Below are 18,038 nucleotides of genomic sequence, written 5' to 3' on the forward strand. Positions count from 1 at the left end.
TTTTCTGAATTAGTATATCGAGAAAAAGAATTTGGTGATTTTGTTCTTTTTCAATAGTGAATTTAATTGTTGGTTCTTTATTATTCAGATAAGATGAAAAGTCATCAAGTTTTTGTTCGCCATGACTGTAAATGGAGAATACGTCATCAATATAACGCCACCAAATTATAGGTTTAAATTTGTAATTATAAATGAAAGTTGACTCAAAATTTTCCATAAATAAATTACTAAAAAATGGGGATAGTAGTGACCCCATAGCCATTCCAAAATTTTGTTGATAAAAATTGTCATTGTATTGAAAAAAAAAATTTTCTTTGTTGTTGCAATTATTAGCGTGCTTCACTGGAGCTATGTTTCTTCACTGCTGAATTTTTCACTTGTCCTAATCCACAATTTTTGCAATGTTCCTCAATCCTGGCTTTACATGATCTTAATGTGGTTCCTACGTGGACGATTCTACAAGGGCATGGTATTCTGTAGTTTGGAGTTGCGAATAAAGGCCAATTGTCTTTAGTCGATCTTAGGCGGTCTTGAATCTTAGTTCTAGATTGTTTTAATGTCAGGTTTTTCTGCAGATTTATTCGATTATATCTATGAGGTCCTTGATGATTTTTTGAAGTCCAAACTTTACAAGAGTACAGGCCTTCGCCTTCTTCTGCTATAGTAATTAAAAAAAAAATAAAACCCAATTTATCCTCTTGTATTTCCAGACCCACCGAAAAATGATTTGAAAGTTTTTATTAATTTTTTGGTCATCCAGTTATAGCTACTTTTAATTTATCTAAAATGTCCCTGTCTGTTCACAGTCGAAAGTGCTTAGACTATAAATATACTATTTAACTTATATTTTAAAATTTATCGTAACTATAAACAAAAAATATAATTATTATAAGCGAATATTCTCCGAACTTCTATGGAACGTAACGTTATTTTCCGCGGGTTCGCTACCAGAATTCGACTCCAAATCATCATCGCCGTAGTTTCGCATGTTTTTCCTGCAACATTTCAGCTCCGCCATTCTAAAATCCTTGCTTGAGCGGCCTAACATGACCAGTAAAACTATCGGTTCACATATGTACAAATAGACGGAAAACCCCGCAAAAATCAGGTACATTTTATAATAGTGGGCATCTTCTGCTAAAGTTATGAATATGCGTATTAGAGTGGATGCGGCAGACATTGCAAGTAAAACTTGCGAAATTGAGAAGGCATATGCGGTTTTACGGGCATCTGATAGAGGCTTTTTGAATCGTTTCAGTATAGTGAAGCTTATTACTATCAGACAGCAAACCGTTATAGTTGCAACATCGGCGATTAAACATACACGGAATTCTAGTAGGTTTGAAATGTCGTAAAATACTTTGAAAACCACTGCTATTCCCAGTGTAACTATCAAGAAAAAGACTCCCACCCCGTATTTGAATGTAATGAGAAATTTGTTGTACAGTTCTGGATGGTAGTTTGGGACATACCAACTAAGGGCCAAAAAAGTCAGAGTAAAGTTCATTAGGATTTCCGTGCATACCTCCAGACCAAGAGTCACTTCAAGGACAATCCTAAATGGAATATATGCAGCTAAGCCCAAAATCAAACATATACCGCTAAAAATTGCATAGAGTAAAATTATTACATTGATACGAGTTTTCGGCGGTTTCAGCCTCGCGATAATTACAATTAAATATATACTGCCAGACAAGGCACACAATCGTATCAGCGCACTGACAATCACAAGAAAATATATAAAATCACGTAGAGAAAAAATCCGTTCCAGGTCTTCCTCGTCTAAGTCTGGAGGATACCAAGACATATTGGTAGATTCAAGCAGTAACTTCTCCGAAGACATTTTTGCGTAATCTACAAATTATAAGTAGTGTATTAAAAGATATCCAATTAAATTAATTGTTATAGAAATTTTCACTAAATTTAGCCATGTTATAAACTATGCTTCGAAAGCTTTGAGTCCAGTGTGAGCTTTGGAGTAAAAAATCTCTGAGGATGCAAGCCACTGCTTGGGAAACGTTGGGAAACAATGCTTTCCAAGACGGTTTAAAAGTCAGAAAAACTCCAACCAAACCAATTTTTCACTGGCTCATTGAAAACTGTTTAATTTACATTTAGTTTTGGAAAAGTTAGAACCTAATTGTCCTGCTTTAGGTTTAAACAGAACATTAAAACATCGCAGAAAATTTTGTTGGATTAAGTGCCCTGAACTAATGCAATTATCTAGGATAATCTCCATTTCCGCATTAGAAATGCGCATTTTTTAAAGAGTCGCTTTTTCAGTTCTTTTTTGTTAATTTAAAGTTCAATTTGGAGTTTTTCGAATTTGAGTGTTGTATGAATTTAACGTAATTTTTGAGGCATTTTGCATATCACATTTTTTGCTTTGTACAGAATCAATTTGGATGCCAAACGTTTTTTTTTTAAAGCTGAGATAAAAGTTGAATATTAGTTCATAAAAGATACCACTGTATTACAAGCAATCGGGAACTAGCATAATAATAATCTTACCGTTATCGTTCTCGGCTCTGGTAAAGTCCTCTTTATTCTGCGATCAATTTCCGTTGGTTTTCCCTACAGGTCACACACTAAATCTGACGTCTCTCGGACTTTAACTACCAAAATCTAATTTTTCACATGATAATGCGCATTTATTTCGATATCTCTGGACACACTGGTCTGCTGCAGAGTGACTGTTGTTTACGAATTGTTGCTATCATTTCTCTTAAAATTGTAGTCAACCAGCTTATGGTGTTTTGTTTGATTGTTTGTGCTTTTGATTTAATCAATCCAAGCGAGCGCAGTTATATTTCAGTGTGGTAAAGAATGATTGTACATTCTGCCGCCGGTTAATTTGTAATCAAAGCCACAACAAACGGAAGATAAATATTATTTAGGCGATGGGAATTAAAACTAGTTTAATAAATGTGGATCCACCCATTGTCCAAACCCAAAATTTGGATTATTTCAATCACATAACAACTAATTGGAAAGGAAACCTTGCCAATTTACAATCAAAATTACTTCAGCTGTCCTTATACCTATTCTAAAATGTGTATAACTGTAAACACCCTTACAGTTATAATCGAATATTATCTGAACTTCTATGGAATGTGACGTTATTTTCCGCGGTTTCGCTACCGGAATTTGATTCCAAATCATTATTGTCGTAGTTTCGCATGTTTTTCCTGCAACATTTCAGCTGCGCCATTCTAAAATCCTTGCTTGATCGTCCTAACATAAACAGTAAAACTATCGGTTCACATATGTACAAATAGACGGAAATCGTATCCAAAGTCAAGTAAATTCTATAATAGTGGTCAAATTTTTCAAAAGTTAACAATGTGCATATTAGAGTGGACGCGGCAGACATTGCAAGTAAAACCTGCGGAATTGAGAAAGCATATGCGGTTTTATGAGCAGCTGGCAGAGGCTTTTTCAATAGTCTGAGGATAGTAAAACTTAATAACATCAGGCAGCAAACCGTTAAACATGTAACGTCGGCAATTACATATACACAGGAATCTATTAGGTTTAATATGTCATGAAATACTATGGAAAACACTGCTATTCCAAGTGAAACTAGCAGGAAAAATAATCCCACCCCATATTTGAATGTAAAGGGAAATTTGCTGTACAGTTCTGAATAGTAGTTTGGGACATACCAACTAAGGGCCAAAAAAATCAAAGTAAAGTTCATTAAGATTTCGGTGAATCTTTCCAGACCGAAGGTCCGCACAAAGAAAATTGTATCCGAATATAAAGCTACTAAATTGAAAATCAAATACATACAGCTAAAAGTTACATAGAGTAAAATTATCACATTTATATGAGTTTTCGGCGGTTTTAGTCGGGCGATAACTACAATTAAATATATATTGCCAGACAAGGAAAACAATCTTACAAACCAACTGGCAATCATAAAGAAATGTATAAAATTACTTAAAGAAAGAATTAGTTCCGTCTCTTCCTCGTCTATGTCTGGAGGATACCAGGACATAGTGGTAGATTCAAGCAATAACTTCTCCGAAGACATTGTGTGTAATCTACAAAGTATAATTAAATTCAACTGATCAGTTTATGTATGTAAAGATTTCCAAATGAATTAATTAATCGTTATAGAAATGTTCGCATAAGTTTAGCATAAGTTTTTTAAGGAAATTAAACACAAACAAAGAATCAATTGAATTCGGCTTGAAACTGATGAGTTTTTATTGCTGTCTTGTTTCTTGTTTTCTAACATCTTTCGCTCGAAAGCTTTGAGTTCTGTGTAAGCTTTCGAGTTAAAGTCTGTGAGGATGCAAGCCACTGCTTGTGAAACGTTGTAGATCGTTACTTTCCACGATGGCTTAAAAGTCAGAAAAACTCGCCAATTTTTCACTGAGCCATTTGTTGCAAGATAATTAATAGTTGCATCCTTCATAAAGCTGAGATAAATGCTGTATAAGAGTCCATAAAAGATACCAATGTATTACAAGCAAGCGGGAAACTAGCATAGTAATATTCTTACCGTTATCGTCCGCTCTGGCAAATTATTTTTTTTTATTTTGAGATCAATTTCGCCGATTTTTCTTACAGGTCATACACTAAATCTGACGTGTTTCGGACTGGAACTAGCAAAATCTCGTTTTTTCACATCATAATGCGCATTTATTTCGATATCTCTGGACGTACTGATCTGCTGCAGAGTGATTGTTGTTCACGACTTGTTGCTATCATTTCTCTTAAAATTTTAATTTTAGTCAACCAGCTTATGGTATTTTGTTTGATTATTTGCGGTTTTGATTTATTTAATGCAAAGCGAGCGCAGTTAGATTTCAGTGTGTTTAAAATTGAATTTACATTCCGCCGCCGATAAATTTGTAATCGCAGCTACAGCAAACAGAGCATTAAGTATTTAGACGATGCAAATTGAAACTAATGGAATTAATATGGATCCACCCATTGTCCAAAGTGTAAATTGGGATTATTGCAAATACGTTTACTAGTACTTCAACTATAAACAGACGTTCTGTTCTAAAATTTGTCTAAACTATAGCACCCTAAAGTTATAAGCGAACATTATCTGAACTTCTATGGAATGTGACGTTACTTTCCGCGGTTTCGCTACCAGAATTCGATTCCATATCATCATCGCCGTAGTTTCGCATGTTTTTCTTGCAACATTTCAGCTGCGCCATTCTAAAACGTTTGCTTGACCTTCCTAAAATGAACATTAAAACTATCGGTTGACATACGAACAAATAGCCGGAAACCTCTGACAAAGTAATGTAAATTCGATAATACTGGACAAATACTTTTAAATGTAACAATGTGTATATTAGAGTGGACGTGGCAGACATTACAAGTAAAACCTGCGGAATGGAGAAGGCATATTCGGTTTTATGAGCAGCTGGCAGAGGCTTTTTGAATCGTTTCAGGATAGCCAAACTTAATAATATCAGGCAGCAAACTGTTAAACATGTAAGATCGGCGATAAAATATACTTGGGGATACAGTAGCAATATGTCGTGAAACACTAAGAAAAGCACTGCTATTCCAAGTGAAACTAGCAGGAAAAATACTCCCACCCCGTATTTGAATGTAATGGGAAATTTGTTGTACAGTTCTGAATGATAGTTTGGGACATACCAACTAAGGGCCAAAAACGTCAAAGTAAAGTTAATTAAGATTTCGGTGAATCTTTCCAGATCAAACAGCGCTTCAATCGTAAGCCAATACAAATCTGCTGAACACAAAATCATGTACAAACAACTGATAATTGCATAGATTAAAATTATCACGTCTATACGACTTTTTGGCGGGTTTAGCCTGGCGATAATTGCAATTAAATATATATTGCCAGACAAGGCACACAAGCGTATAAGCGCACCGAGGATGACCATAAAATATGTAAAACCACGGTCAGCAAAAATTCGTTCCATCTCTCCTTGCCGAAGTCTGGAAGATATCAGGATATAGTAGTAGACTCACGCAGTAACTTCTCCGAAGACGTTTCTGCGTAATCTACAAACTATAATTAAATTAAACTGATCAGTTCATGTAATAAAATATCTCCAAATTAATTAATTAATTATTATAGAAATGTACACTAAATTTAGCCATGTAATAAATTATGTTTTGGGAAGGAAATTAAGCACAAGCAAAGCACCAATTGAGTTAGGCTTGAAACTGGTGAGTTTTTCTTCCGCTTGAAAGCTTTCAGTCCAGTGTAAGCTTTCAAGTGAAAAACCTTTGAGGATGCAAGCCAGTCGTGCTTGTGAAACGTTGGGAAACATTGGGAAACATTACTTTCCACGACGGCCTAAAAGCCAGAAAAACTCGCCAATCTTTCTCTGCCTCATTGAAAAATGTGTTTACAGTTGGAACAGTTAGATCCTAGTTCCCGATTTAGGGTTAAACAGAGCATTAAAACATCGCAAAAATGTTTGTTGGATTAAATCCACTGAACTAATTAAATTATCTAGGGTAATCCCCGTTTCCGCATTAAAAAGGTGCATTTTTTAAAGGGTCTTCGCCTCTTTAGTTAAGCTGAGGAAATTTTCGCCTTTGAGTGTTATATGAATTAATTTTGAGGCATTTTAAATATCACGTTTTTGCTTTCTACCGAATGAATTTGGGTAATAGACGTTTTTTGCCAGAAAGCTAATTTATTGCACCCACCATTAAGCTGAGATTAATCTTGCATAATAGTCCATAAAAAATACCAATGTATTACAAGCAACCGGGAACTAGCGTAATAATAATCTTACCGTTATCGTTGGCTCTGGTAAAGTCTTCTTTATTCTGAGATCAATTTCCGTCGGTTTTCCCTACAGGTCACACACTATATCTGACGTCTCTCGGACTTTAACTACCAAAATCTCATTCTTTCACATGATAATGCGCATTTATTTTGATATCTCTAAACATACTGGTCTGCTGCAGAGTTGCTATCATTTTTCTCAAAATTTTAGTCAATCCGCTTATGGTATTTTGTTGACTATTTGCGATTACCATTTAGTCAATATAGAGTGAGCGCAGTTACATTTCAGTGTGTTAAACATTTAATTTAAATTTTGTAATCAATGCAACAACAAACAGAACATAAGTCTTTAGACGATGAAAATTAAAACTAATCAAATTAATGTCGATCCACCCATTGTCCAAAGTCGAAATTGGGTTCGTTTCATACACATATAACAATTAATTTGAGAGGGAATTAAGATGTTAATTTCCACTTCTAGAGATTTTATTCAATTTATTTTACACATTAATTATTTTCTATCAACATTATAATAGTATTAGCTAAGGTTGTTGCAAGAAACCTTCTGCAATAAAGCAAAAATAAACAAATCCATTTAACTTTAAACTGCTAAATTAATATTCTGCATTAACTACAACTCTAATCAGTCTTGTTATATCATAAATATCATTCTTTTTGAGGTGACAAAAATTTTGTGATCCAAAAACATATTTTTGTAGCATAAATTTAGAAATTAAATTCATGTTAACAAATTTTCTATCAAAGGATTAGCCACATAAACCTGAAACTAAAATTGATGATACCTTTAAATCTCCTAAAATTACATCCAAATATTTTCCGAGGTTCTATGAAACGTAACATTATTTCCCGAACCTGCGTTAGTTGTTGGACTCACGTCTAGATCATTTTCGTAGTTTTGCAGATTTTTCTTGCAGCATTTGAGATAGGCGATTTTAAAATGCTTACTCGACTTTGCTAGAATGTAGAGAACGACTATGGGCTCAGCTAGATCCAAGCAGCTTGATATCTGCTCCAAATAAACCAGCCGAAATAAAATTTTCTGATAGGTAGAAACTTGAGATTCTATAAGCAATACCAGCACACTCAAGAGAGTAGCCAGAGCAGATATAATAAATACTATATGAGGAATTGAGAAGGCATAGGCTGTTTCTAGGGCGTCCAAAGCGGGTTTTTTATAACGTTTTAGAATAGTGAGGCCTATGAGTATAATAGCGCATAAGGAAAAACAGAGCAGCTCGACAGTGAAGTACATTTGATAATATTTTGCATTTTGGTTGCTGCAGTTTACTATGGAAAATCCTGTTGCTGTAATCGAAATTACTAGGAAACACACTCCGACACCATATTTAAGAACGAGGGGATATTTGTTGTTTAGAGCTGGATGGTAGCTTGGGACATACCAGCTAATTGCTAAAAGTGTTAAGGCAAAGTGCAGCAAAATTTCTGTGAATTTCTCTACGCCGATAAGCAAACAATCAGTATAATAATCAACCGAAGTGAATCTCGCTATGATAGTCACTAGCACTCCTGAAGTTAAAAATCCGGTACTAATAACAGCATAGAGGAAAATCACCCTGTTGATGGTTGTCCTAAGTTTCATAAACCTGATGATGATTACTATTAAATAAATATTACTGATCAAGGCACTCAATCGGATGATTAGACGCACTATTTCGATGATAGTGAAAATATGCAGATCCCAGTAAAGTGAGGTCTCATTTATGTCCTCATCCACATCCAGAGATAGCCACGACGAAGTGGTTAAGTCTTCTGAAGACATTTTTTATTATCTGGAACAAATTTTAAATATGTGTTATATGAAATCAGACTGAAGTTAACTCAATTCATCAAAGTTTAAAATTTGCTTAATTTTTTCGAATACAATTTGCAGTTGTTCGGGATATGTGCTTAGTTTATATCAGCACTAAATGATGAATCCGGGAAACTTTTAACATTTGCCTAGTTTTGGAGCCAGATTTTTTGCATAATCCTATTCTATTAACAGTGCGAAGAGTTTCCCGTTTTGGGGGTCAGTTTTCAATCAATCAAGCTTCTGGGTATTTTCGAATTTTATTATTTTGTTTTGTGCATTCGACGGTTTTTACTACGAAACCTGCACAAAAGAACGGTCAGAATACGGCTAGGCTTTGTGGTATTTAAAAGTTATATAACCATTGCAATTAGGCATTTTCACACGTTTATAGTCGCCTATTTTCTTTGGTGGTTATTTTTTCCTAAATAGGCTACTTGAGCTTTGTCGGCTGATTGCTACAGCCTAAATAATTACATCTGTGTGAAATTAAGCACGGTTTGCTAATGGAGCTCTTATATAATGCCATATAGAAAACGTCTCCAGTTTTTCTGATTTAAATTTAATTCAAGTCTGGAATTGGGTTCTTATAATCTCTTCCAATTCATTATTACTAATTTCTTTATGACCTTTTGTTTTTCACTTTCACCATCTTTGACCGTACTCGATTGGTATTTTTTGCGTTTTGTCATGTTTTTTTTGTTTCTTTGATTAACACATTCTTCTGATTCGTTTAATCAATCATTTAGATGCTTAAAAAAAATGCATGATTCCTGAACTGCACTTTTAGAGGCAAAGGTGGTTGTTTTGTAATTCGAAATACTCTTGATCGAATTTACATTTTTTGAACTTGTTTTTTAACTTACTGTTCGCTTTTCTTTATTAATGTTTAGGTTTATTTATAAATATTCCTTGGAGCATATACCTGTAGACTGTTTTTGATTTCTCCGCAGTTTCTCTCATTTAAGTCCTAAATCAAGTTTCTGATAATGTCTCAGTTTCATATAACTAAGTTTCATTGTACTGTGCGATTAATTAAGTTTTTCTTAGTTTTGTTTTTACTTTTCTCATTACTTATATGGAAAAATAATTGTAAGGCATCCATGAAAAATGGACATTAAGCAAATGGTGCGAATCGAAGATTTTTGATAATTTTTCAACTCCAAAGCGGAAATCGAATATTGAAAACTATACTCAGTTGCTTCAATATTGCATCACTCGTTTCTAATTTCCCACAGCTTTAAAACCTCCCAAATAAAACAAATAAATAAACAACTCAATCAATTCCAGTTTGGCTTTGGCAGTTCTGCATTACTCTTACCCTTCGAGTTAATTCCGGCAGTTTGTTTCAGGTTCCGATTACACCTGATGTAAAATTCAGCAGGTAGCGGGCTCTTCTTTCGACAATCTAATTTACAGAATTTTGCACAATCACAGTCAGCTTTTGCTATTTTAATCGGCTTTTATTTCGATATCTGCAACAAACTGAGCTCACTGGGCCGTTGTTCAAGTGATTATTCTTAACAGCTCGTTGTCATTATTGCTCTTGTTATTTAGTCTATCGGCTTATGGTGAGCGTTCGTAGGTATACTTTTCGATAGTTGATTACTTCAATTTTTTTAAAGCTGACATTAGCAGTTGAAGGACCAAAATCAAGGGTGTTAAGCATGGTTTTACAATGTTCTATTGTTCGGTTGGAATGGTTCTACGAACAACTACCAACTTTGCTTAAATTTTCTTGAAACCTTTAAATTGTATTATCTTTTGGTGAAAATTATTGGGTCTAGGCTCCAAGCTAACGACTAAACAATTTTTTATCAATTAAGTATTGAATAAACTATTTTATTAGGAAATAGTATGCGAAGAAGATGAAGGCCAAAATAGATTTGGGCTAACATTGATCCTCAGGTGGCTGTCTAGTTGGAACCGATACCCAGACTAATTAAGTTGTTTTGTATCGTTTGTGGTTCAGCAAGGAAACACTTCTGTTAGCAACACCGTTTCAAATTGTATAAAAACACGAATATTATGGAGCAACATGTATATTTCCTCATAACAACTTAAACCTATTTTTTAAGCAATCTGCGCACATTCTAACACCTCCTTCAAACCAAACTATCACTAAAGCTGGATTCAGATCTGCATTTCAACTAATTCTGCATTTCTATTAAATGCAATATTACTTTCGGGAACTTCACTATGTGAAATACTATCCAAATCATCATCAGAGTAATCATTCGGTCCGCTTTGCTTGAAACATCGGCGATGGGCCATTTTAAAGTGCTTATTGAGTTTGGACAACAGGAACAACATAACTAAGGTTTCAGTTATTATCACGCAGCCATTTAGAGCTTGAAGAATGATGATAAACTCCATATGGGCACTACGGGATAAAAATGATATAGCAAATTGGAGAATGTAAGTTATAGCGGATATGAAAAAGAGTACTTGAGGAACAGTGATTGCGTACACTGTTTTGCCGATGTTTATAACCGGCTGTTTTATCCGCCTTAGAATTGAGATACCTAGTAAAATTGTACAGGAAAAGACGAAAGAAACCAACTCACAAAGATCCGATGGTTTTAAGTTATCAGTGCTGAGAAACATAATTAACAGCGTACTTATTATTGAAGTTGCTAAAAATCCCATCCCAATGCCGACAATAAATACTGTGCCATATTGATTGAAAAACATTTGATGGTAGCTTCGAACATACCAATCGATGGCCAAGAGAGTTAGACTGTAATAGATGAAAGACATGGCAAAGCCTGCCAGACCAACATACAGAATGTCTATCAAGAGACTGTTGATATGAGCGACTGCATAGGACACAATAAATATATTGAGACGCGTTCTGAGCTTCTTAAATCTAACGATAATCGCTATCAAGTATAAATCGGAGAGTAGTACGATCAATGCAACAATAAGTAAAGTTATAATCGTGATGTAGAGGAGGTCTTCGGTTATTTCCATTGCCAGAAGTTCTTCGGCGCTGTAGTTCTGAGAGGGATCCTTCTGATATGATTTTAGTCGCATTTTATCCTCCTACAAGAAATTTTAAATAATCACAATCATTTCGGGAAACATGTTCCTCCGGCGGTAGAGCATATAAATATGTACGAGATTGACGAATGAAGTAAAAATAGGATATTTTGGTTTTATACTTGCCTACAAATTGTAATTCCAGGTTCTCACAAAAAATGTTTTTGTTTCAATTTCACCAATATATCGAAAGGCAGACTATTCAACCAGCATCTGTTACTGTATGTGTTTATGTTGATATTCGACTGTTGCAAAATGATGATTTCCAGGCAATATGACCAATTAGTCGACCCGCATATTATGATGCTTGCCGGGTTTTAAACCAGCGTCTATTTCAAAGATTTCTGCAGAATATGTCGCAGAATACCCGAAGGCTTTTATGACCCGTATTATGCAAATAGCATACAATCACATACAAAATGGCACACAACTTTAAGTTGCAATGTCTTTATTAAACGTCTTTTATAACTGGTGCTTGGACTAATTCCTGATATGAATTGCATTTTAATCAGCTCAAAAGAACCGTATCATTTGAATGTTTCTAATTTTGGATTTAGACATAATTGAAGCCTTGACTGTTTTAAACGAAGCAGATATGGGACCAGCGTAATTTTGCTATTATGGACAATATACTTGCAAAAAGATTAGAAGGTTGAGATTATCAAATTACATTTAAAAAAAAGTAGCTCGTAGTAACCATTGCACTTTCTGGATGAAACATTGTGATAAGTGCACTTTTGCTTATGGAAGCTGTATTTTTGTTGGATTTTTAATGTCTGAAAGCTCAGAAGGAAGTAACTTCATATGACAATGAATAAAAATAATGAATAAATAAAAATAAAAATGACAATGAATAAAAACGAGTGGAAGATGTTAGACGAGACAAAGAACTAGTCGAATAAAGGATATTTTGCACTTCTTAGCTTGGAAGTCAAATTTAAATTCAATTCAGAAGTTTTTGCTTTAAGCTGCTTTATTTTGGTTTTCTATACTACTTGCTTCGGCATTAACTTGTCTTGATTATTTGCTAACGAAGAAGTGGCATTAAATGGAAATGGATAGAGAAGAGTAAAAGAGGCAGAGGAGGCAAAGAAAAGACAAAATGTATCAAATAATCTACTGAGCAAATCATTAAACAGAATTTACATTTAAAACCCTCAATTTGTTGTCTTCTGTGCTGCTTTATTTTCATTTTCTTTGCTACGGGTTCACCTTGCTCCTGCGTCTTTCGTAATTTGATATCTTCCAGTTTTCTTCCGTACGTGAAGAAAATTCCTTCTTTCAGTTTACTTAATGAAAATACGTGTTATTATTTGCTTATTAGTTTGAAACATATTGTTTTTTTATGATTCAGGTTTTTTGCTTGCGTCTCCCTAATTTTCTGTGTTTCTATGAAGTTTCACCTCTTTCGATAGGTAAATTTTGCCTCATTTTCATTTCAATTAGAAATTGTGCTTTATGTAATACAATCCTGCTGTATTTTCCGCATACGTTGATATGCCAGCAATATTAGTTCTATTTGAAACAGTAAAATAAGGGTTCAATTCCTTTTGCAATTCACTGAACCTTTTATCTAATTTTACTGAAAATACAGATGTCGGTCAGTTCTTTATTGATGCGTCCTTATATCCTACCAAATCCTAAAGTTCGGGACGCTGAAAATCACTGACATCAGTGAAAAATCAAAACAGATATCGATTTTTATGAGACCATTTCTTTATTTTTGTGTTCTTTCTTGTCTTTATGGTTCATTTTTTTATTTACTTCATATGTATATTAACATATTCCAATTGCATTGTTGTCGGTTTCTCCATTTCGAAACAGCCTAAACTTAATTCTATCGAAATTGAAGTTGAGTTATATTTAACGCAATTGAAATTGAACAAATCAAACTGAATTCAAAGTTTAAGCTTTTGAAGCAGATTTTGGGCAATATTTACATAAAAAGTTGTGATGTTAAACCTGTGTACCTAAATATTCTCTTAAATGCAAAATCACTGAGCGAGCTATAGGAAACTTCACAATTATTCAATGCAAGTTTCCAGTTATCTAAATTTTTCTTTATAAAGTTCATTGAATAATAGCAAAAATTCGACTCATATTAAATAAATCACTTAGCAAAAGTGATTTATATCGCACTGTTTGACCTAGTTGGAAGTTGCCTATTGAACTAAGACAACTCCAGTTTGCTTGCGATAACCTCCACAGCTTTTGCTATAATAAAAGTATATCGTTCCACTTTTTTGGTAGTAAAAACTCGAAAAGGTCGGTCGCCATCTGCTTTACTGGATACGATATCCGTCCCCCGGAATATTTTCAAATTTTATGCTCCTATGCCTGCAACGAAAGCCGATTGATTCCCGGCAAAGTTTCGTTTATGGGCTTGGAATCCAGATTCTCACTAATTAGGAGCCAATTTATCCACGCGCTTTACTATCGCAGATTTAGAAGCAATTTCGTTATTTTCTAATGCAAATTCTACATTTTTAATACAGTTGTAGATTTTGTTCTGTTCACATTTGGCTTCTTAAGCTAATTCCCAAATCAACTACAATGATATCATCCATTTTCCGGTTCCAATTGCAAAGACTCTGTGAGCAATTTTACCTTTTTATAGTCTTTGAAGCGAAAATAAACTAATAGGACGTAGGAGTCAATTGTTTCAGCATACAACCTTAGAAAAGCATTACTTTAAAATGCTGCGAATTCAGTGGTAATTGTTCGTGTTTACAAGATGTTCCTCTGATCGCTGAACACAAGTTGGAGAAATAGCGCGCGTGCTAAAGTTTTGAATTGTTTTTCTTAGTGCAGTTTGAAATTAAAGGTAAGTTTTCAAGTTGTTGGTCAATATTTGGGTCTGCAAGATTTATTTGCCCTGATAAACCAGTTAAATCGCGTAATTAATGGGTGTTGCCTGCATGAAGCACAAATGCAATTGCTAATCTATGAAATGAGTCAGACCAGAAAATTATGCAGGTAAACAGGATTATTAACATTTCAGTGCTTTTGGGTAAATATTTCCTTAAAGTGCGTCACAGTAAAAACTGATTGATTTTCAATAAAGTTAAGAGCAAGAGATTTGAGGCAGATTTAGGACAAAAATTCAATCTAATGGTTTTGTGTTGGGCGTCTTCCGCTCTGTGTACCGGGTGTTTCTTAATTAGTGTCCAATGTTTTACAACGCGTTTCCTCTAGTGTTTTTAAGATAACAAGTCCATATAGGCATGAGCTCGCAAAGGTTTTACTTATCGAGCTACCGGTCGTGAAAATATTATTTTTATTTTTTGTTTTTTCTAAATAATTTTTGCAATAACATCGATATTTGAACGAAACTTGGTATTTAGGGGTTTTACAACGAGAAAAATTAAATTGTATGGGGATTTTGCTCTTGCATGCAGAGGGTGCCACCTGCATGTATTTTTGCTTTCGAAGAGTCATAACTTTTTTGTGCATGGTTGCATCAGATTGTTCATCAAACAAATCAATTTTCTATAACTTTTACGTAAAAAAGGTATTCTTGTCAAAAGTGGCTGCCAACAACCGCTTTTGAAATACTTCGATTTGAAGTAATCGACGCCGGCGTTAAAAATGTGTAAATGAAAAAGTTTATAATAAATCTTGCCTGGAAATTCCGAAGGAATCGTCCTGTAAAATATTGGACAATTATTTAAAAAACACCCAGTTCAAACCATGTTTTGAATGTTTAGGTCACAAATCACATCGGACGTTTGTTCCATACAACCAACACTTTATTTTGCCAAAACTTCGGAACTTCCGTGTTAAATTTGCATAAATTCGCGTTGTGGACGATTTTCGTTCGTCGAGTTTTGGAAGCAGACCATCTATGAAAATCGAAGGGACATAATGCAAATTGAGGAAGGAAATAAGTTCCCCAAGTTCCCATTAGCGACCCAAGAGTATTTTTTGAAGTCATTTATATTGCTTATTAATAATTTTTTACGCTGCAGATATTTCCTATTAGTTGTGTAAATTTTGGCAAGTTTTCCATCCTGAATTTTCGATCTTAGACAATAAGTAAACAGACATAAGCAATCAAGCAGATTTATTAAAAAAGGAAAAATCCAAAGCAGTCAACAACTTCTAGCTATCCTTTGACTGTTTACTACAACCATCTGTTTGCTTGTAAATCGGTCCAACTATTCATCAGGTATGAATAATAATGGCGTTTTTTCATTTATTATTTAACTATTCAAGATTAACAATGAAATGCCTTGTAGGATGAAACATCTAATAACTATTAGTAATGTAACGATCGCTTGGAATTCCAAATAAATATATTACTCACGTGTCAAGGATGAGCGCATCAATAATAATTAAGAAGTATTTTGATTTATTTGTTGTTTTTCTATTCGCTGCTATGAGAAGGAAGTCAATGTTTGAGAAAACAATTTAAAAATTTTCTTTATGTTCTTTGCTTTGTTTGATAAACGTTGTCAGTAATCAATGTAAAGAAAATCTATTTTCAGGCTGAGCTAATCATGTACGTAAACCGATCGTTTGCACTGCTGGGAGGCGAAACCAACTACTCGCATGCACATCATGAAATCCACGACGACGCCTCGACTAGAACCTTCAGGCTGTCCACGTTCTTCATCAGCATTCCCATCTGTTTGGTGGCTGTTCTAGTGGATTTGCTGCTGATTTTCATGATCCTGCGGTACAAAGCGTTCAAAACGCGCGGCAACTTCTACATCCTCAATTTCTGCATTTGCAACATCTTATTTCTCATCGCTGAACATGTGCTTCATTTGTCAATGGATCTGTTCTTCGGCGGAAGTTTGGAGATTGGATGGTACTGCACTTTCATCCAGCTGGAGAACTATTTTCTGGACCTGGCCATTGTTTTTATAACAGTTTATACGGTGGATGAATACATCGGCATGGTGGCCAGCGATTACATCAGCTACATGTACAAGAACGGCTTTAAATACGTAATCGGTTGCACCTACTTACTTCACTTAATTTTGGGGTTCATAGTATCGAACGTTTGTTTCTCCAGCTCAAAGGACATCAAGTTCCACATCAGCTTTATCTTTATGACGATCGTCTACGCCATTTGTTGGGCAGTTATTGCAAAAATTAGATATGATTGTCGGAAAACAGCTTTCAAGAATAATAAGTATCTGATTCAAGCGCTGTCTGTGACTCAGCTAACGCTTTTGTTTTTCCTACCAGTGGTATTTTACTACAACGTTCTGAATATTGCCGAACGAATAGTCACTGACGATAATCTGGATGTTTTACGATCATTGGCAGTTATTGCCGAATATTTGGCATACAGTGCCACATTTGGCCTCGCCTATAAACTGTTCAAAGTCAATAAGTTTTACCGATTGGCCTTTTGCAAGATATTCCGCAGAACCAATCAGGATCTGGATTTCAGCCGATTGGATATTGTTCCCGAAGCAGACATTGATAAGAAATAGCTCCGGATAGTTAGAGGACTAAACGCTAAAAATATTTATTGTTTCATATTTTCGCAAATAAACTTGAGGATTTGATGCGGATTTCATTTCAAGCACCCAGCGGTACAAGTTTGTCCATATAGCACAAAAGGGAAAGTCGGCAATTACTTGCTCCCTTTTGCAATTTGCAGCAAAAGAAAATGCTGATATTGGACTAAATGGAGCTTTTTGTACTGCGGCAAAAAGTGATATACTACAGCCAACTAAAGGTCAGAGACTTGGGCTTTTTCGACTGTTTCAAATTTAGGCCATGATCTCTGGTCAGAATTAAATTAAGCCAATTAATTTTGCCAAGGATCATTTAAGAATAAATTATATTTTATGAAAGTGTTCTTTTATTAAATTTTAATAGTTTTTTGTATAGACAAACGTTGATGCTTATATTTTATTTCATAGAAATAGAGCTAAATAACTCAGGCTAAGTAAGACACCCTTCACTCAAGAATAAAATACATTTTACGAAAGTGTTCTTTTATTAAGTTTTAACTGTTTTTTTTTTTCATAGACAAACGTTGATGCTTATATTTTATTTCAGGGAAATACAGCTAAATAGGCCAGTTTAAGTTACACCTCTTCACTCTCATTGCAAACCTTTTATAATTTGTCTGGTGATGAAATAGTCAGTTTCTATCAATTTCACCATCCTGTAGAGCTGCTTTTTTTGTTATTTTATCTTTAGTGATAGGCAACACAGATGATAGATTTTTGTTTGTTCATTAATGTAAATGATTCTATTCTGAGCTCATTCAAAGTAGTAACTGAATATATTTTTCTACGCTTTAATTGAATCTTCACTTTTCATCTAAGTTTTTTTGCGTCGTTGGTTAGAATTTCTCTCACTTTTGCATTTATTTAGAACTCAAAGAACTTCCTTAACTGTTTTATGTGCATTCATGTACAGTTATTGAGCCAAATTTACGTTCACGATTTCCAA

At 34.5% G+C, this 18,038-nt stretch overlaps 4 protein-coding genes across 7 annotated transcripts; 1 reads left to right on the forward strand and 3 right to left on the reverse strand.

Annotated features, from left to right (window-relative positions):
- Positions 1 to 684: 684 nt before the first annotated feature.
- On the reverse strand, positions 685 to 6,923 carry LOC125504494. 4 transcript variants are annotated; one of them, XM_048666600.1, is made up of 3 exons: positions 6,753 to 6,920; positions 2,512 to 6,013; positions 685 to 1,854 (listed from the first exon to the last, which is right to left on the reverse strand). In XM_048666600.1, the coding sequence occupies exon 3, from the start codon at positions 1,841 to 1,843 to the stop codon at positions 887 to 889; it is 957 nt and encodes a 318-aa protein (XP_048522557.1). In that variant the 5' UTR covers positions 1,844 to 1,854; positions 2,512 to 6,013; positions 6,753 to 6,920; the 3' UTR covers positions 685 to 886. The 4 variants fall into 4 exon arrangements, with proteins under 4 accessions (XP_048522557.1, XP_048522560.1, XP_048522558.1 ...); XM_048666601.1 differs by lacking the exon at positions 685 to 1,854 and having other exon boundaries at positions 2,904 to 4,046; positions 4,511 to 6,013; positions 6,753 to 6,923; XM_048666603.1 differs by lacking the exon at positions 2,512 to 6,013 and having other exon boundaries at positions 6,753 to 6,921.
- A 279-nt stretch (positions 6,924 to 7,202) lies between these two features.
- Positions 7,203 to 10,075, reverse strand: LOC109535128. Its single transcript, XM_019900956.2, has 2 exons — positions 9,898 to 10,075; positions 7,203 to 8,556 (listed from the first exon to the last, which is right to left on the reverse strand). The coding sequence occupies exon 2, from the start codon at positions 8,544 to 8,546 to the stop codon at positions 7,566 to 7,568; it is 981 nt and encodes a 326-aa protein (XP_019756515.1). The 5' UTR covers positions 8,547 to 8,556; positions 9,898 to 10,075; the 3' UTR covers positions 7,203 to 7,565.
- Positions 10,076 to 10,602: 527 nt separating this feature from the next.
- On the reverse strand, positions 10,603 to 11,887 carry LOC109535132. Its single transcript, XM_019900959.2, has 2 exons — positions 11,745 to 11,887; positions 10,603 to 11,621 (listed from the first exon to the last, which is right to left on the reverse strand). The coding sequence occupies exon 2, from the start codon at positions 11,610 to 11,612 to the stop codon at positions 10,710 to 10,712; it is 903 nt and encodes a 300-aa protein (XP_019756518.2). The 5' UTR covers positions 11,613 to 11,621; positions 11,745 to 11,887; the 3' UTR covers positions 10,603 to 10,709.
- A 2,383-nt stretch (positions 11,888 to 14,270) lies between these two features.
- Positions 14,271 to 17,138, forward strand: LOC109535130. The gene is made up of 2 exons (XM_019900957.2): positions 14,271 to 14,442; positions 16,106 to 17,138. Exon 2 carries the CDS (start codon positions 16,118 to 16,120, stop codon positions 17,063 to 17,065), a length of 948 nt encoding a protein of 315 aa, XP_019756516.2. The 5' UTR covers positions 14,271 to 14,442; positions 16,106 to 16,117; the 3' UTR covers positions 17,066 to 17,138.
- The last annotated feature ends 900 nt before the right edge of the window (positions 17,139 to 18,038 follow it).

This window comes from Dendroctonus ponderosae, unplaced genomic scaffold (genome assembly GCF_020466585.1).
Source record: "Dendroctonus ponderosae isolate FM_Combo_2020 unplaced genomic scaffold, Dpon_F_20191213v2 Dpon_F_20191213_5, whole genome shotgun sequence".
In the NCBI taxonomy this organism is placed as follows: Eukaryota; Metazoa; Arthropoda; class Insecta; order Coleoptera; family Curculionidae; genus Dendroctonus; species Dendroctonus ponderosae.

Excerpts from the sequence above, each read along its gene's own strand:
- LOC125504494 (XM_048666603.1), bottom strand. The coding sequence starts at position 1,843 with ATGTCTTCGGAGAAGTTACTGCTTGAATCTACCAATATGTCTTGGTAT.
- LOC109535128 (XM_019900956.2), bottom strand. The coding sequence starts at position 8,546 with ATGTCTTCAGAAGACTTAACCACTTCGTCGTGGCTATCTCTGGATGTG.
- LOC109535132 (XM_019900959.2), bottom strand. The coding sequence starts at position 11,612 with ATGCGACTAAAATCATATCAGAAGGATCCCTCTCAGAACTACAGCGCC.
- LOC109535130 (XM_019900957.2), top strand. The coding sequence starts at position 16,118 with ATGTACGTAAACCGATCGTTTGCACTGCTGGGAGGCGAAACCAACTAC.